The sequence below is a fragment of the Schistocerca gregaria genome, chromosome 7 (assembly GCF_023897955.1).
Source record: "Schistocerca gregaria isolate iqSchGreg1 chromosome 7, iqSchGreg1.2, whole genome shotgun sequence".
NCBI classification, from domain to species: Eukaryota; Metazoa; Arthropoda; class Insecta; order Orthoptera; family Acrididae; genus Schistocerca; species Schistocerca gregaria.
In genome coordinates this window covers 196,120,763-196,140,419 of record NC_064926.1, presented here as the reverse complement: position 1 = coordinate 196,140,419, position 19,657 = coordinate 196,120,763, and the positions used below count along the sequence as shown (strand labels likewise).

The 19,657-nt window shown below is 36.0% G+C and overlaps 1 protein-coding gene across 1 annotated transcript in view; it reads left to right on the top strand.

The window, feature by feature from the left end:
- LOC126281283 (uncharacterized) overlaps nucleotides 1-19,657 on the top strand; it is an 895,930-nt gene that overhangs the window by 833,008 nt on the left and 43,265 nt on the right. The window contains exons 12-14 of the mRNA XM_049980105.1: nucleotides 2,643-2,898; nucleotides 6,036-7,190; nucleotides 8,174-8,293. Coding sequence (XP_049836062.1) covers nucleotides 2,643-2,898; nucleotides 6,036-7,190; nucleotides 8,174-8,293 — 1,531 coding nt within the window. The remainder of the gene's footprint in view (nucleotides 1-2,642; nucleotides 2,899-6,035; nucleotides 7,191-8,173; nucleotides 8,294-19,657) is intronic.

Sequence of the window (19,657 nt, the reverse complement as noted above, 5' to 3'; positions counted from 1 at the left end):
TCAGCTAATGAAAGTGAAATGAGTGCTGAGTGACATGTGACATACTGTTTATCTGTAATCAGTATCTCTAAAACTTCAGAATATTCAAAGTTGAGCAGAAAATACACCACTGTAACAGCAATACAGCACTGAAATGTCTTGAATTTTACCAAACAAGCAACTGTGTATTTTCAGAATGTTTATCAAGACCTGATTTGATTGTTGTATGGTATTTATCAGTGGATAGAGTTTATGTGCAAAATACAACTGCATGTTTTATTGCTTATGTAAAATATTGTTGTCCAGGATTTATAATGCACAACTTCAAAATATCTAAATCTGTTTAAAACAGGCTGGCTGATTCTCAAGTATGATCTGTAATCTGCAACAACAATAGTCTAAAAACAATGAGGCAGCAAACAAGAAAAGGAAGGTCAGAAATACAGTATAAAACATTTATAGAGATGAATAGTGTAAATACAATGTTGATTGCAACACATGCCTATGTATGTAATTACTTAGGTCTCTTTAAGGAATCTGCTCATTGTGTGATAAATTTTCTGACAGAGTGTGAGGAAGTCGTACTCAATAGATTCAGTAGGTTTCACCCTGATGAAACACATGATATAATGAGAGGTGATGTAAAATAATAAAAAAAATAATGGATTGCTGTTTGACACTTACCTGATGAACAATTTTCTACAAAGATAGAAAAATGGTCACATCATTTTTCATGGAGGTCTTCAGCTAATGAAAGTGAAATGAGTGCTGAGTGACATGTGACATATTGTTTATCTGTAATCATTACCTCTAGAACTTCAGAATATTCAAAGGGAGGAAAATACACTCTGAAACAGCCATACAGGACTGAAGTCTCTTGACTTTTAGTAAACAAGCATTTGTGTATTTGCAGAATGTTTATCAAGACCTATTTTGATTGTTGTATGGTAGTGTATCAATGCATTGAATTTATGTGAAAAATTCAACTGCTTGTTTTGTTGCATTAGTAAAATGTTATTGTCAAGGAATTGTAATGGACAAACTTAGAAAATCTAAATGAGGATGATGTATGGTAGATACCTATATTGGATAACTATACCTTATAGATGGACTTTGAACACATCATGGGTGAAGCTTCACTAGATGCACACCATATTATTTTTACGTATTTACAAAAAAAAAAAAAAAATGCAGTTTACTATTTGTATCCCTCTCTTTTTAACTATATTTACTGTAATCTCAGTTACAGCTTTCTGAGAGATTTTTTGAGTGTATTGTGAGGGATATACAGGGTATCCCAAAAAATGAATACACTTTTTGAAACTGTATATATCTTTAATTAAATCAGATGGAAATGAAACATTTCTGGTGTTCTGTACATTAAGGTAGTATATGCTTAAAAGGACCACCTTCCGCATCATCAACAATGACTTAGAACAGAGAAATATACTAATTTTGTTGTTTGGAATGGTACAACATTGCAAGCTTGCTCAGTTTCCTCTCTTAGATCATCCAGTGTTTGTATTTTGTGGCATACACTGTGTGTATGCTGTGTACCCCAAATATACAAGTGAAGGGGGTTAAAATCTGGTGAATGAGCTTCACATTCCACAGCACTTCCACTTCATCCTAGTCATATTAAAGGGAATGTGCGATTGGGAAATTCTCTCACATCAAGTTGAAAATGAGGTGCTGCCCCTTCCTGCTGAAAGTAATAATCTTCATTTTCAAAACTGTCATTAGATATGGAGTCATCAAGTGCAATATTTCTACATAATAGTCACCTGTGAGTTTTTTCAAAGAAGTACAGTCAGATTAACCCTCCAGATAACAGACAACACCAGACTGATATTCCCAGTAAATCAACTTGCTTTTCTTCAATTATGTTTGAATTTTTATTTGCCCAATATACACAAATATAGCAGTTCATTGTTTCATTAAGTTTAAATGTCACTCCATTTGAGCAAAGAGTTATGTCTTGAAAATATTCATCTTTTTTGCACATGTTGATGAAACACTCACAAAATTCAGTTCATCCATCAGAATCATCCTCTTTTGGAGTATGGACAAGTGTCAGAATTTAAGACTTCCACCTCTGAACCCACAAAATTCTGTAAACACTGGTTTTAATGATCCCTATCTCATGAGAGCATTGCTTCACATACTTTTTGGTGAATGGTATGTACGTCTTAATCACTGCTTAATCACTGCAAGCACTCCTTCATTGTCTGTTTATCATCTCTTTGTTCTGGTACATTCCCTCTTCGCATCATACACTGTTCCATCAACTTCAGACTTGTCTTGGATTCATGTAGCTATTAAATGTGAGGATAGAAGTATTCAAAATTCAACTCGGGAAAGTCGTGGAGCCTCATTCACATATTCTGTTTTCCAGTAACGCTTTAGCACCCACATCTTTTCATCAAATGATAACTCCATCTTTATTTCCAATCCTGCAACAAATGGAAGCATTGCAAAGTTTTACACTGACTTACAATTATTATTCACAAAAAAATATTTCTATCTGCTTTAAATAAAGATAGGCTCAGTTTCAAAAAGTGCTTACATTATTTTGGAAGACCCTGTATTTTCCAAGTTGAGGATAATGTTTTTTAGAATTTATATTTATTGTGTGGAATGTTCTTCTGTTACCACAAATGCAGGGGTGAACATGGGCGAGCCAGGTGCTACAGTTTAGGCTCTGGTTCAATACCTCCACCACTTAGCCCCGAGACTGCAGCAGTTCTGGGCTGCATGGTAGGCCAGCGCTCCTGTGGCAGTCAGACTGACCTCACCGACAGGCCACCATATGTGGGCAGCCCGCTGCATGTTGTCACTTCTACACCAGACATGGTTGGTGCTCTAGGCTCCCCTCACAGTCCTGAGGACATTCGTGCATATGTGCAGGAAGTAACACAGGTTTGTGCCAAACTTTGACTTGTGTCGATAGAAGGCTCTTAATACTATTATTAAACTGGAGACATATTTGACATTGAAGTTCTGTTGACTACATATGGCTCTTCACTAGATATTAAAAAACTGTGTAACTGAATATGGTTGCTGCCTTGTGGTCTTCGCATTTATCAGTCCTTTCATTGAGTCACCAATGCTACAGAATTACTCAATGTTCATAATTCTGAAGGTGTTTTGTGTGTGTGTGTGTGTGTGTGTGTGTGTGTGTGTGTGTGTGTGTGTGTGTGTGTGTGTGTGTGTTTTTCACTGATCGTAAGTTTATATGTTAATTTGCTGCATTCAGTATCGGACAATAACTGCTCAATGTTATAATTTAACCAGAAATAGCCTGAGTGGAATGACTTATATGATTTTCACCTTTAGTTTCTTAAAGGTGTTATTATGATTTTCTTTTGCTAAATACAAAACAGACATAGAATCACCATGTTGCTCTTCTCAAGTTTCAGGCAGCCTAAATTGTTTTGTCAGTTGAACAACTCTAGGCATAACACTGTATGTATTTAAAATTACTCTGATCTTTTTCTTTTATATTTCCTATTTGTGCATAGGCAAAATTGTCCCAGACTGTTACTTTCTGGTGTACGAGGGTGTGCTGTAAAGTTGTGCCTCCAAATTTTTTACGTGAAAACTCTTAAAGTTTTTACAATAAAACAAACATTATTAACATTCCATCATTATTCTTCATGTCTACATATTTACTTTGGAACATAGTCACTGTGATGATGAATACATTTTGTCCAACAAGGGACAGTTTGTTGACACCATCACTGTAGAATATTTGACTTTGTTGTCTGATGCACAATCCTATCTTTGCCTGCACGACTTCATCACTGCCAAAGTGATATCCTTGAAGGTGTTCTTTAAGTTTTGGTAACATATAAAAATCAGATGGCGCCAAGTTGGGACTGCATGGAGGGTGGTCGATGACAGTGAACCCAAGACACTTGATTGTTGCAGATCTCACAGCACTTGGGTGGTCTGGAATTGTCATGCTGAAGAGATCGTGCTCCATGTGTGGATGAACTCTTTGAATTTGTGCTGTCAAAAACTTGATTACAGCACACATTTTTTCATGCAACAACATAGTTACTTTCCACATTGCAGTGTTACACTCTACAATTCTGAGCCCTCTAGTGACAGAGGGTCAGTACATGCGTCAGTGAAGCAGGAAAGTTGACTGGGTTATATGCGTTACATATAATCATCAACCAATATTGATAACAGAATTAAAAAAATTTGGAGGCATTACTTTTCAGTGTATATGCTTCTTTTCTTACATAGCTTAAGTGTGAAATTGTGCATTCAATGTTAAAACTTTCACCATTGTGAATAGGAGGTGTTGATGTGTTCTGAACAAATGTCAGCAAGTTTTCTATGCTTATCATATAAAAATACGTCTCTGTGTTGCATAATGATACATAATTATGCACATAACTATTGAAACTGTTTTGATACACTCCACACAATGGGTCTGTGCCATTTTCAGTATTTTAGAAGATATATTTCTGATTATGCACCAAGGTGCAAAATTTTGATACAATATTGAAGCAATGTGGTCCAGTATTCTTCCTAAGGTACTGTGAGTGATGGCCTTTGATACTCTTACCGTATGGACTTCAAAGAGGTCTAAGACAATCACTCACAGCAGTCAGCCAGAAGATATTGTCAACTGTCAAAATAAAATGCATAAAAATAAAGTAGTAAACACACCAGGATAGCCAGAAATTCATCTTCTGTTAGTTGCACTCTGCAATGCAAGATACAGTTCTCTGGAGGGGAAGTGAAAAAAGACTACACTTATGACATGTATCTTAAACACAAACCAAAAAATGTACATCAGAATGTACATTACACTTCAAACCAGACAAACCACAAGGACTGAGTGATCTGTGCCGTCATTATATCTGGTTGGCTACTGAACTGGAACAGTGTCACTATCATGTTCACTAATTGATGTTTACTGCTATGTCACCATAATAATTTATTTGGTTCTCTTTACTGAAGTAGCTTAGTGTCTAGTATGGTGCATAGTCATCATTTGCTTATTACTGCGTATTTATAGCCGCCATATAGAAATGCTGGCTAGGTGTGGTTTGTAGACATTTCCTTCTGAATATAACTTTGTATTTTGTGCATGGTACAGAGCCTTCCAAACATTTCATTAAGTATGATTTTCCTGCTTCATAATTTCCAATTTCTAGTACAAGTGGGTGGAGGAAGGAGAAGGTAGAGACTTGAGGAGTCTATGTTGGATATTAACTTACATTTCAGTTTATTAGGGAACTTTTAATAACAATTTTGATATGTTTGAGTGTTAAAGAGCTTAAAATTTGTTTCAAAACAGCCACTACAGAAACTTCTCAATGTGTTATAATGAAGTAGTTTGCTCTGTCAGGATAAAATGGAAAAAAATTAAGCATAAATTCATCAGATCTTTGAATCATTTATTGTTTTTATTCTTAGGCCAAAAGCTGCATTGGACTTGCTGAAAGAAGTTATATTCTCACATGAGGTCATTATTTTATTTGGAGTAAACATTTTATTTCTTTTTATATTTGATGAGTTAATTTTGTGCATTGGGCATTATCAGGTGATGTCACCCAAAAAGTGTGTCATATATTGTAGGAATTTACAATTCACTTATTCTATTGGGAGTATTGTATGTGCTGATATGGTTTGTACTTTTTTAGTTAAACATGTAGAATCTAATGTCTGTTTCTGTCATGCCCATATGTACTATGGTGATGTAGCATTCTTATTGGGGAAACCATAACTTTTCTTTCCATCTTGCTGTGTAGAATATGATGTGCTGCAAACATATAATAGAAATTCTATGTCCCAAGAGGGGCAAGATTGCAAATGAAATTAATACATATATATTTCAATTGAACAGCAGCCTCATATGGGATAGTGGCTTCTTTCACTGATCTTATGTAACTGCAAGCAACAACATTGTTAGAGTGTGGGTGCATGCCTGCTGACAATACAAAAATGACTATTTTAAAAATGTTCTGACACACTCTAATTTCAGGTTAATAGATAGTAACTCAATTACATATCAATAAATTTCTTTCCTTTTGCAGTCTCTCGCCACCGAAATAAAGTCGGAGATTCGGGAAGTGATCTCAAAAGTGGACGTATTACTGTCAGACAGTGAGGGAAATGGCTACAGTTCTTCTTGTGACACTCCACCACCGACAAGGTCTTCATCCTTGAAGCAGTCACAGCAGACGCCTCGAAAGGCTCCTGCATCACCAACACCACAGACACCTCCTCCACAACAGCAGACACCAGTCCAGCAATTACCGGTAAAACAGCCACAGTCTCAGGAGGTACCACTCCAGAAGTCAACATCTGAGGTGGCACAAATCCAACAGCAATTGCCACAAGAGGTGCAAATCCAACAGCCACTGCCTCAGGGGGCAAAAACCCAAACAATACAACCTCAGGAGGCACAAGTACAACAGCCAATGCCGCAGGGGGCAGAATTCCAACAGCCTCTGTCTCAGGAGGAACAGTTCCAACAGCCTCCACTCCAGCTGCCACCAACACAACAGCAGCCACTTCAAATATCACCACCACAGCAATTACTACTTCAGCAATCACCACTACAACAAGTATTCCCTCAGCAGCCACCACCGGCACAGCAGCAACAATCACTTCAGTCATCACCACCACATCAACTATTACTTCAGCAGTCACCTCCCCAGCAGCTGTTACTTCAGCAGTCACCTCCCCAGCAGCTATTACTTCAGCAGTCACCTCCCCAGCAGCTGTTACTTCAGCAGTCACCTCCACACCAGTTACTACTTCAGCAGTCCCCCGTACAGCAGCCTTTACTGCAGCAGACATCACCGCAGCAGCTGTTACTGCAACACTCGCCACCACAGCAAATGCTAGTCCAACAGTCTCCACAGCAGATAACACCACCCCAGATGCCTGGAGAAACTCTAACAACTACTCTAATACAGTCACAAGGTGTACCTGCAGACAATGTTGCTTTCTTAACAACTGCCGATGTGGCTGACTACATAAAGGAAATGACTGCTGAAATGACTAGTGAGGTCAAATCTGAAATCAGAGATATGGTGTCTCAGGTGGACGAGTTGTTAGCAGACAATACTGAGGGAAGAATCTCGGATGCTTCAACATCACCCTCCTCAGCCAACGGCTCACTATTATCTCCTCAACAGACTGAACAGAAAAATATCACTGGGCCCCTGGCCCCTGTATCGGAGGTACAAGTGCTTGCAATGTACTCGTAAATGTGATGTTGTGTTTGAAACACTGTTTGTGGATTTTCTTGTTGTTGTTTATTAATAGCATGTTTACGCAAATTCAGTGCCTCTTGAAATACTTTTATTTGCTTTCCTGCAACTTGTACTAAAAAGAACTGTTACTTCTTTTTCTGTTTCTTTCTGCCACTCACTAATTTGTCACCTGCTGGTAAAAACATGTGAGCTGGAAACAATATTTTTTCACTGCTATGAAATATATCCAGTGAATGATTCACACTGAGACTGTGAATGCTTAGTATTATAATGTATTCTGGCACTATTTGGTCTCTAACTGTTTAATTTGTTGGTTGAGTTGTGATAACACAAGTGCTTGGCTATATAATTTGTTAATGCATGAAAACAGAGTTTTTTCTCCAAAAACTGTGTCAATACTTTGGTAGCCCTTAAGATTATATTTCAGTCTAAAACATAAATATTTGAAGTTTTTTGATTAATATGAAAGTAGTTTGTTGTATATTAATTTGAATGTAGTATCTAGTGTTTATTTAATTCACTAATTGTTATTTATTGATAGATGATGTATAAAGGAATATCACATCCACTTCTATAGTATTCTCTTTTCTGTGAATATTTGACTGGCCCTTTCATTTTTTAGTCTCAATTTGCACTTTCAGCTCTACCATTTTATTGTAGTGTATATACTTTGTCGCATAGTGCATTAATATCTGAATCTGTGAAATAACTTTTACAATCAGTTTCTTGAATATTTTGCCACATCCACCCACCACATTCATATTTACTACATCTCTCTCACTGTTTGTTTTATAGGTAAGGCAATGAAAGGTCTTAATATTTATTAATGGTTTTTCTTCTAAAAGTTATTTTTATTTTATTTAATTTTTTTATAAAGAAGGTTCATTGTTGTCTTGAATAACAAGATTGTCAAAACTGGATATAAAATAATTTTTAATTTTTCATCATAGAGTGATACTTCAACATCTCCTGATGAGCCGCCATCCAGCAGCATCCAAACGATCAGCGAACCAATGTCAGAGTCCATAAGTGAGCAGGACTCTACCTGTAACCCCGAAAGTATTTCCCAGGTAGGATTGCGTATTTTCTTGAAAGCTCCAATAGAGAAAAAAGTTCTCTGTGATCTTATCTGTCCTGTCTTTCAGCACTGTAATGTCAGCGTAAAGACTTCAATCCACGCATAAATTGGCAACAGTTTAAGAAAGTTACTGTGTTCAAAATGTGAATAACTTTCTGTTAGACATGTGAACAGCATCATTCTTGCAAATCTGAAAAATGTTACATAAGAGACATCTGAGACTGATAGAGAGGATCTATACTTATAATACAACCTTTCACTGGACTAGGCTGCTAACATTACTTGAACAAGAACTTCACTGAAGCTCCAGTTACTGTTGTGTGTGATGAGTGTAACATTGGAAATACTGTACTGGATACTGAGTAGTCCTCCATTGTAGTTGCAGCACCTTGTTCATGGAACAAGTCTGGATAGCTCGTAACATATGTGCAAATATTGTGGGCTTGTGCAAGAAGAGTGTGATAGTTACTGCTTGTATAATGACAGGAGCAAAAAGCTCTTTGCGAGTGATTCTATGTGCTAGGCAGTGGATATGTTAATGTTTGTTTTATAGCTTTCTGCCAGTTGTTAAAATATTTGAGAATTTTGGTTTTCAGTTTTGCTGTGGTGAAATAATGTAGTCTCTGTATAACTGAGCTCTTGTTTATTGTTTGATATATGTTTTTGCTAAATTTCAGAGACATATTGTTTCTCACTTATTTTCCAGTTTTTTATTTCTGTAAGGTCTTGTTGTTCAGATGTTACTGTACATTGGTGGTGATCATTGTCTCACTATGTACAACAGGGCTTATTAAATGATATCATCTTTCACCTCATTTTTTCTTTGGTGGTCCTCTAAGTCTTTATTTACAGGAAGCAAAAGGTTTTAAAGAAATAGATGACATTAAAGAAATAGCTGACAGTTGTTTATGATTGGCTTGAACAACAGAAAATTTTGCGAACTAAATTATGATTCTTATAACTTTTATTATTATTCATGAGTAGATAATCAATTCAGAGTTTGTAGCAGTGTATGGTCTTTTCTTTCTCTTCTTTTTAGTACCATTGTTCATCTTGATGTGCCCTCAATGTGAATCTGTGAAACTATATTGCCATCTTGAGCATGTAGTCAACAAATTAGAGTACCAGTGGAAGGATTCCTATTGCAGTGTTTTCACACACTAAAATGACATGTTAACAATTCAAAAACACACAGGTCTCATTTGATTACTGAAGTTTCTTACAGTGAGGAACAACAGTAGGGGTGTATGTAGTATAGATAGAGAGGATTAGGGAGCAATTAAAAATTAGAAAATAAGTCAAGAATACTTAGGAGGTCAGAATACAAGTCCCTTCATCCAGTACAGTAAGAAACTGCACAATTTTTTGTTGTAAATGTTAAGTTAAAGCCCTCCCTTGATTTTTCTCTTAATCTTTATACTGTGTAAATGTTCTTTAAAATATGTTCTCACACTGAATGAATTTGTTATTCTTTCCATCTTCGAATTGTTCAATTTATTCTATTCTTTCAGTTCATCTTATTCTTTATTTTTCTCCATATGTGTTAAGTATAATGCAACTGTGTGGAACAGCACATTTTTATCCAAATAACAATGAAAATTGGAAGTGAAATTCACACAAGTTTTATTACATTCGTCACACCTGTCCTGAAATGGAAATAATCTAGTTCAGTGCACTCCTTGATAGAAAGGTTTCTGTGCTGCCTAACTGACACAGCTAATAATGTATTAGGAGCATTTCTTGTGAATGCCTCAGTTAGCTAATAAAATAATACATCTGCCTAAAGCCATTTTCCTTGTGACTGCTTGAGCTGTTTTACAATAGCTAACATTGAATGTACATGTGTGGTTAGTGGATGATATTTCATTTTTCATCCATAATGGCAGCACTTGTCAAACAACCATCTTAGGATGTATTATCTTTTGGAGGATTTGTAGGGTTCTTGGGCAATCATCTGTAGTTGAAACCAAATAGTCATTCTGTATCCAAGTCAGGAACAGGACTCAATGATTGAATAAAACAAATTAATAGTAAATGATTTATAACAAATTTTTTACTTCTCATTTTATTATTTATACTGTAGCGTGTACATGTAAAGCTGTACTTCCATTTTTTAGTTAATACACGTATGACAACACCTGTTATACGATTACCTTATTGACTTTAAAGAGGTTTAGAGATATCATACTTGATTGGTTGGGAGCTCAGGACACCACATTTTTACCTATCTTACATTTCTTTCAGGTACCATGAAGTGTGCGATACTATGGTAGATTGTTTTAAAGTTCCAAATACTGATTATGTGCTATATTAACTTGTATGTGAAAATATGATACATCTTGCCACACTTTGCTTGTGTCTTGTCATTCCATACAAATATCACACAGTAAGTAAATCATATTCTGCGATGTAGCCCTATTGGATTGCATTTCCTTATATTAGCAGTTATTCTCAATAATCTCTTCTCTAGCCGGAGTACAAAGATAAGTGAGATTATGATCTCTCTGAGATGTATAGAGTGCAATTGTTCCTTTACTCCTTATAGAATAAATGTTAAATAGGACAGAAAGTTGTCAAGTTGCTACAAGTTAGTCCCAACCCCTCACAGATTCCACAATGCTGCTTACAGTTTTGTTACAGAGTGTAAGATGTGTCGATGTAGAAGAATGGAGTGAGTATCAGAGATACCAGTTGTCTGAATTTTTTGGGGATGGATGAAACTGTTGACAATGAATGCCTCAGCTGAATAGAAAATCACTTAAATCAAAAAGATCACTTGCAATGTTGAATTTATTTTTCACATTATGGCACTATTAAGACTTCAGTCTACTTCACAGGTGTTTACCATATAGTCAGAATGATACAGGTGTATAGTAGTAGTATGAATTTTGTTACAATAGTCTGGATAAGTCCACTATATCAGTAAATTTTATCAGACATGCATGAATAATCTTCTGTTAGGTGATTGTAAATTCTAGAAAACATTCATGTTTTGTACAGGGAAAAAGTACATTATGCTGCTAACAGACTAATTTAGTCATCTTAGACATCTATATCTGTATTCCACATGCCACCAGACAGAACGTTAGGAAAGGAGTATGATATACCAGAAACATATCTGCTGCTCCCCTACCCCCTCCCTCCCCTCCTCCCCCGCTTCCTCACACTCCACCCTCTTATTTTTGTCCCATTTTCAGATTATGCACAAGAAGGAAGATTGTTGGTGCTTTCTGTGTAATGGAATGTATAATTTTATCCTTGCAATTATTATGTGAAGTGTGAGCTGGAGGGATAACATAACTCTTGACAGACATTTCTTACAATGAGAGTTGAGAAGGAGTGATCTGTGTGTACCTCAGATCTGTGACATTATGCATTTATATGTACTTCATCTACCATCATTATTTTTGTTAGACATTACAAATGAGGAAATGGCAATAATACATTTACATACCTTGAAAATCTTTTTTGGTTGTATGTCATGTTCCATTGTCTTTTCATTACTCTCGCTATACTAACATTTTAGTTCTGAGTGTGTTGCATATTACATACAGGTTTATCAAACATATAGTTACAGACAGGTTTTCACAACTAAAAATATACACCATTAAGATGCACCTTGTGGAATTTAGAATATCTATAAAAGCACAACTCTGATGCTTGTCAGTTGTTAAAATCCACGTTGGCATAAATTTGCACTTTTACTATATATTGTGGAATTTAACACCTGGCGTGCATCAGAGGAGTGCTTGATATGGAGACATGCCAAGTTTCACAAGGTACATTTTAGTGGTGTATATTTTTACTTGTGACAAACATGTTTGTAAATTTATTTTTGACGAACTTGTGTGGAATATCCAATGTATTCTCCACTAAAATGTTAACATGGCATGATTAATGACTGCACATATAACATACAACTAAAATTTTTTTATGGGTATGTGAATGTGTGGTTGCTATTTCCTATTTTATAATGTCTAACACAAATAATAATTTGTAAATGCATTATGTTACAGATCTGAAGATGACAATCATGCCTTTTGAAACCAGTCAGTAAAATGTAGGTTTGAATATGATCTTGGCTACAAAAATTTCTTTAAGTGCTTTCTGACTTTTTGAAGTACATGCACTTGCAGTTTTGAGAGTATCTCTCTGTGAGATTCATAAAGTATTTCTTTCAGCATCACTCACTGAAATTTGTGGAGGATTTCTGTGATAAACAAACCTTAAGCAAAGTGAAAATCTGTTCTTTCTCCTATACTCAGACTGGATGAGGGTCTTAAAACAGTTAACAATAACAAAGAATGGTTAAAACAAATAAGTAACAGCTTTTGTGGGGAAAATTACATGTCCTTAATATTCTTCAGAAAAAACTAAGACTGGTACCTGTCTTCTCTATGGTTAGACTTATGTGTCCATTCTAACTTATATTGTCTGAGAGAGATACTCCTAAATGCTTGATCATTTTGAATTATTATAAAGACAATTGCTAATTGTAACAGTTTTCCAACAATGTTACTTTCCTGCATACAACTCTATCATATGAACAACCTGTGGATTTAAAAATATTATTTGCTGAACCATTTTAACATATGCTGTACGAAAAGTGAATTCTGTATTCCACTACCTTGAGGGATACCAGGCAGTACTTTTGCTTCTGACAATAGCTCTCTGTTAGTAGTAACATACTGGGTTCCATTTGGTTGGACATCTTCGCCAATGGAATCATTCCATAAGCATTTATTTTGTTTAGTACTGTAATCTGGGGTGAATCAAATAAAAAAAACAACAGTTCTTTTTAAAATATCGTCCATTTACTGTAGTGGTATGACAATACAAATTTTAAGTGTTTACTATACAATCTTGATGATGGTATATTCAGGTATTAAATTATCTTTAATTCATTATTGCACTTATGATTTTAATTTAATTATTGGTGGGGTGAATCCAATCTCTATTTATTTTGTATGTAAAAATGGAAGCAGACTTCCAGTATAGGGTATCTGACCAATGTTTTGAATTTTAAAAAATAGCCTAAACAAGTTTCCATAGGTACATTAAATCCAACATTATTGCTGTAAAAACACTTGCATTCAGGAAAGCTGACAGACAAATTTCAATTTCAGTAACTGTATGGCTCACTATCATGTCATATATCCCATCAAATACATATTTACTTTGTCTTGTATGTTCTGGCTCAACTTTTTTTTATTAATTTCTGCTTCTTCCACCTCTGTTGTATTTTAAGTTTCTGTAAAGACAAAGTACATATCACCATCAAGAATTTTCTTCCTCAGAAATGTGATTCCATAAGTGTCATTAGAGAAGTTATTAATTTTATCAATAAAAAATGTGTACCTTGTTTTTGTAGGAAACCTCACTACAGCAAGATCATTTTCATTGAATTCTTGGCAATCTTATCCTTTTTTTTTTTTTGTCCATTGCTTCATTTTCATTTGACTTATACTGTTCTTCATCACTGTTAGATGTTCTGGAGATAGACTCAGAATCACAAGACAGGGACTCCCTGCTTTCAGCACTGTCATTATCACTTTCATTTAAGTCCCTGACAGCAATACCTTTTCCTGGAGTTGATGTTAAGCATTTTGCTTGGCATGGCATTCTGTTTGTTTCGTTGGAGTGAACCAGTTTCAGTTGCATTTCAAAGGCTATTGTCCAGGAAACCTCTGGTGATTCAGTGTCATGTATCTGTTTTTTCTAGAGGCTATGAAAATGCTTTATTAGAGAGAAAGGAAAAATTCCTGCTTTTCTAAACCCACATACAACATTAGATTTAGAAGTGATAGCTTTATTGTCAAAGTCTCCTTTCAACAACCTGAAAATTCGGATTTTGCAGCCACCTCTCTATTCTTCCTTTTCAAGTTATCTAGCACATTACTTCAGGCAAGTTTTAGAGGTCTCAAAAAGTCCACAAAGTGATACAAATGAGTAGAGTTAGGTGGTAGAAGCACAAACTGAATGCCATGTTTGTGCCACAGTTTAATCACATTAAGTGACAGATGGCTTGAGAGATTGCCACCTATAATTGCTTTCGGTCCTCTAAATGCTAATTGTAAGGTGAGGCAATTTGAGTAAACTGTGATACAAACATTGTTAAGTCAAATCATCCACTTTGATTCCTATTATAACCTGTACCACTTAACCTCCTTCAGTCAAAATATCATAGAGATGTTTTACCCTATAAACTGTATTGTGGGAGGACTGGATTGTCCGCAGCCACTGCCACCATTATACTGATACCTGACTTAGTGCTATCCACAATCCTTCCAAGGTGTCTTTTGTACCTTGTTTCACTGTTACTATCACTTGTCTATGATCAAAACAATAGTTAGTCTCATCAGAGTTTATAATGTTGGAGGGAGGAACACCATTCTAGGACACTTCAGGTTTCTTAAAATAATCTTTCACAGTCTCTTGAGTAACTGCTGCTCTTGTTCTGTTTGTGTTCTCACTTACTGTAGCTGTTAGTTCCTGATTTCTTTCCAGAAAACATTTTATCCTCTTTCAGCTAGATCAATTGTCATGAAATCTTTTTTTCAGTCCACCCTGATCAGTTAAGGATGCTTGTATGATGTTCCTAGCACTATTATTCCACAAAGGAAACCCCCCTTTGCAAAACACAATATTCCATCAACTAGATTTTTTCCTTACTGTTGGTTAAAACTGGTTGGCCACCTATTTTATATTTGTATCTGTTCTTGAGTTTGTCATTTAATGTTGTATAAGGAACTGTGTGTTGTTCTGAAGTTTGACTGCCGAATTTGACAACTTTCACAGCATTTAGAAGAAATTCTGGATTGTAGTTGGATTTCTGAGTTGATTCTAGAAAATTCTTGTCTACTCACATGATTGGATTCACCCTACAAAAATTCAGTTTTGTAATTAGGCATTGTAATGTCTAAAAGGTATTGACAGTGAACAAATAATGAAACAGTAGCACTAGAGATGCTTACATGCAAGTAAAAATATTACATTTTACCAACTACACACTGGAAATACCTGATGTCAGCAGAAGGTTATGTACCAATGTATTTACATTATGAGTGCAGCATACAAATTACACACCTACTGTCAATGTTATTTGTCGGTACTGTGCACTCCAACTTACCATTGTTATAGACAAGTCAGTCAAGAATTCACGACAATTGTCAGAGCAGTGTTCTTGTTGAGATGCCATGCTCAGATACCCAAAATATTGAAAAATAGGTAAATGGTTGAATTCACACTACCTGCTCAGATCCTCCTCAGTTTACAGTAACTGATGATACCCAACAGTACTCAAGGCTTTCCTGAATGAAGAAACACAACATCAAAATTGCCTCTGCTGTCAACAGCTTCATGGTTATCATGAATGAACAGACAAAACCTCAATTCACTTGATTAGTCTCATGGAGTCTGACCTGATTTCTACAGAGAAATATTTGAAACACAAACTATGTTTCACATTTCTACAGTCAACTGACACCAGAGAGATAAGTTTGTACTTCTACATAACGGCCTTGCGGCTTGTGTCTAAGACTGAAATTACCTACAGCTGTTTTCAGTCATGTGGGTCCATCATTATTCTAACAATCCATGATAAACTGTTGCTAGATGAGGAGCCACTTGTTCCACACATTTGATTCAGTCCTGTTGGATTCAGCAGTCCATATCCTGTTTATGATCTTCAGCTGTCTTTTAATTTTATGATTATCTATTTCTATACCTCTCTTTTCATGTTCATAAGATGATCAGAAGTAGGAACTATGTTGTGACCTTCTTTGTTGAAATAAATTTGGAAGACTTAATTTAGTGTTTCAGCTTTGATTTTATTACCTTCTGTTTTGATGTCATCGTGTCAACCAACATCTGTTCTGACAACTTTGACTGACTGACTGGTATTTGAACTGGACCAAGTCTTTGTAAGGATTTTTGAAAACTTGGCAGGTAAGATCTTGCTTTCAAATTCATTGAACACTTCTTGCATAGCTGCCCACATGCTTGTTTTGAGTTTGTTAAGCTTTTGTTCTTAATAAGGATCCAGTTTCATATCAATCTGCTATTCAGCTCTATCTGATTTTGTAGAAATTTTCTAATGTTGTTACTGATTCATGATGAGTTGTTCTTACCACTATTCTTCAATATACACACTGATCTTGCATGTGATATACATTTTTCTGAATTTGTGCTGTAAGTAATTCACATTCTCCCCTCAGTGCCAAGTATTTGTTGTTGGCTGGTTAGGTAGTTCCTAATATTTTTGTCACTCTTGTTAAGCATTAATAACTTCTTACCTTCCTTAATCAAAAGTCAGAGTAGATGCTTTGTGAATTTCCAAATTTACACTTGCCTTTCTTCTTCTGTTTGTAACTCTGTATATGGAAACTTGCTTCTGGAAAGCTTACAACTTTAAATTGCAATAATCATTATTTTTTCTTGGCTTTCAGAGTAACTATTATTTTTGGTAATCACAGATCTGAAGCAGCCATTTTAGAAAGATGAGAAGTGTGACAGATGAGGTGAATGTTCTTAGTCAGAAAACATTTGACCAAATGCAATGCATAAACCCTTCATACTGGAGCCATTCATATTGTTTCTTGCATCAATAGAGACTATCCCATTGTATTACTCAATATATGGCACTCCTTCTTGAAAGTGTTAACAACAAAAAATGCCATGATAGTGAAAAAATAAAATTATACACTGGAGGCTTCTGATGGACTGTCAGATCTTGGGAATGTTGGTCATTTCCTTCTTTATGTGTGCACTCTATATTGAAATAGGACACTATATCACAATCTTCAGCCATTAAGTCCACAAGGAATTTAATATCCATAATAGCAACTTGATGCACTTTATGCATGATTTTTTGTATACATTTGTTATTGTTCTGCATGGGCAGCCTGTACAGAAATGTTTCTGATCCTTTGCACCAGTTGTATTATTTCACTAAAACTGCCTTGTGAGTGGCTTCTTTAACCACCAGAGAACATTCTTATATTATTAGTTTCTTAAATTAAGTGATTAAACCTGTTTTACAGCTTAAAAATTTCTGCTTGAGAGGCTTGTTCTTCTCCATCAGTGTTCAGTGGCGTTTTCTACTACAATGCTAATCTGTACTCTGTGGCGTAGCACCTCTCAAAAACTTTGTAAAACTTGTAAATTTTTTTATACCATCGAGATTCTCATGGAGGCAACATCACTAGCATGCATTGATTCACAATCAGATCACATGAATCACAAAGTATAACAATTTACTCGTAGGCTCTCTAGAGATGCATCTATTGATATTGTCCAATGACCAAGCACAAACTAGAGTATCCCCTAAAAAGTTCTCATTTCCTTAACTTCAAAAGCTCCGTCGAATGAGAGAGAGTAAGTATCAATGTGTTATCTGTATTGGCATCACTGAAAATAAATTAACCACAGAAAATTTGTTGATTAAAAAACTGAATTAAGAATAAAAGGATGAAGGCTGTTTTCAATTTGTGGGTTTCTTGGAACATCATGACTGTTTCTGGGTGTGCTCTTACTGCAGACAATAAAGCATTGATTCCCTGTTATCTATGAATGATCTAAGTCAGCCAGTCATGGGTTACAGGTTAGGGGAAAAAAGCTACAGTATAATATGCTACCTAAGCCATGGTGAATGTTTTTAACTTTCTCATGAAAAAGGCTTTACCAGAGAGGAAAATCACATCAATTGACACAAAAATATTTTGGAACAACAGCGATTTGAAATCCAAATGTGTGATTCAGTAATCTTCTTCTAGGTGTGTGTTCAAATCAAGATGAAAAATCAATGAATCAATCAATTTTGCAGGCATACTTTATCAGTCATTCCATGAAGGCCACCTGTAACAGTAAGGGAAACACTTTACATCTTAAAATTGTTACAGGACCAGAAGACTTCACGGAATGTGACATCGACTGTAAAAACTTACACCCACATATGCAGAAAAAATCAATGTAGGAATCATTAAGTAATGAGATAAAAAGGAATTCCATAAAAATATAATGTACTTGGGTCATTGTCAATGTACAAGGGTCATTCCGAAAGTAATGCCTCATATTTTTATTCATGGAAATGACAGGAGACACACAACTCATAACAGCACAGCTAAACAGAGCAATATTTCAGCTACAGATTGCCATTTTTCCACGTAGTCATCATTATGCGTTACTTACTTTTGCCTACAATGAACCAGAGCCTGCATGCCTTGCTTGTAAAAATCAGAGCCAGCTGAGGCTAAACATTCCTTACAGCTTTGACAGCCCAAAGAGGTGGAAGTCTGAAGGTGCTAAATTTGGACTGTGCAGTGGATGTGGTAAAACAGTTCAGCTGAATTTTGCAATGAGTTGTGTGGCCACAAAACTGACATCCAAAAGAACCCCACCATGGCTATCCCAGAAGACTGTGCACATCACTTTGCCTGCAGATGGCCGTGCATCAAATTTCTTCTATGATGGAGAATTCGCGTATCGCCATTCCTTGGACTGTCTGTCAGTTTCCGGCTTGCAGCGGTGACACCATGTCTCATCTCTGGTGATGTTGCTATTCAGAAAATTGTCACCTTCAGCTTCATATAGGTCCAGCAGATCCTGACAAACTTCCATTTGATGAGTTTTTTGTTCTTCTGTAAGCATCTGCAGGACCAATCCCGCACAGACTTTGCAATAACAATACATGCTAACAATGTTTCCAAGTCGTTAGAGCTGACATTTGGCTTTTCACACAATTCTCTGGTTTTTATCCACCGATCAGCACAGATGACTTGATCATGATGCTCTTTATTGCGAGGGGTGACAGCTGTGCAGGATCGACTGGGCCATGGTTTGTCAGGCACTCCCTTTTCACCATCTTGGAAATGCCGTACCCATCATCTCACGTTGCTCGCATCTACGTTATCATCTCCATACACCTTTAGCAAGTGTCAGTGGATTTCAGTTGGTGCAATTTCTTCAGCAGTGAGGAATTCAGTCACACATCACTGTTTTCTACACGTGTCCGTATCAGACTCCATCTTGGAACACTCCTCTGCTGTCACTAACTACTGCAGAATGACAGAACCACCTGCAAATGAGAGAGGAAGGTTCAAGCATTAGCACTGCACCAATGACATCTAGCACAGACATCCAAAGTCACTACAAAATAATAGGAGTCATCACCTTCGGATTGACCCTCGTAGCAAATTTGAAGATTGCACTGTCCCAGATATTATAAACAGCTCATGTGTAATGTTAAAGGTACTGATCAGCTACTGGTCCCCAACAACCAAGCTTCAGTTCTATAAAGTAAGTACTGTTGTAAAATACTGTAATCAGGAAAATATTCATTCTTTAACATATTGCTCTC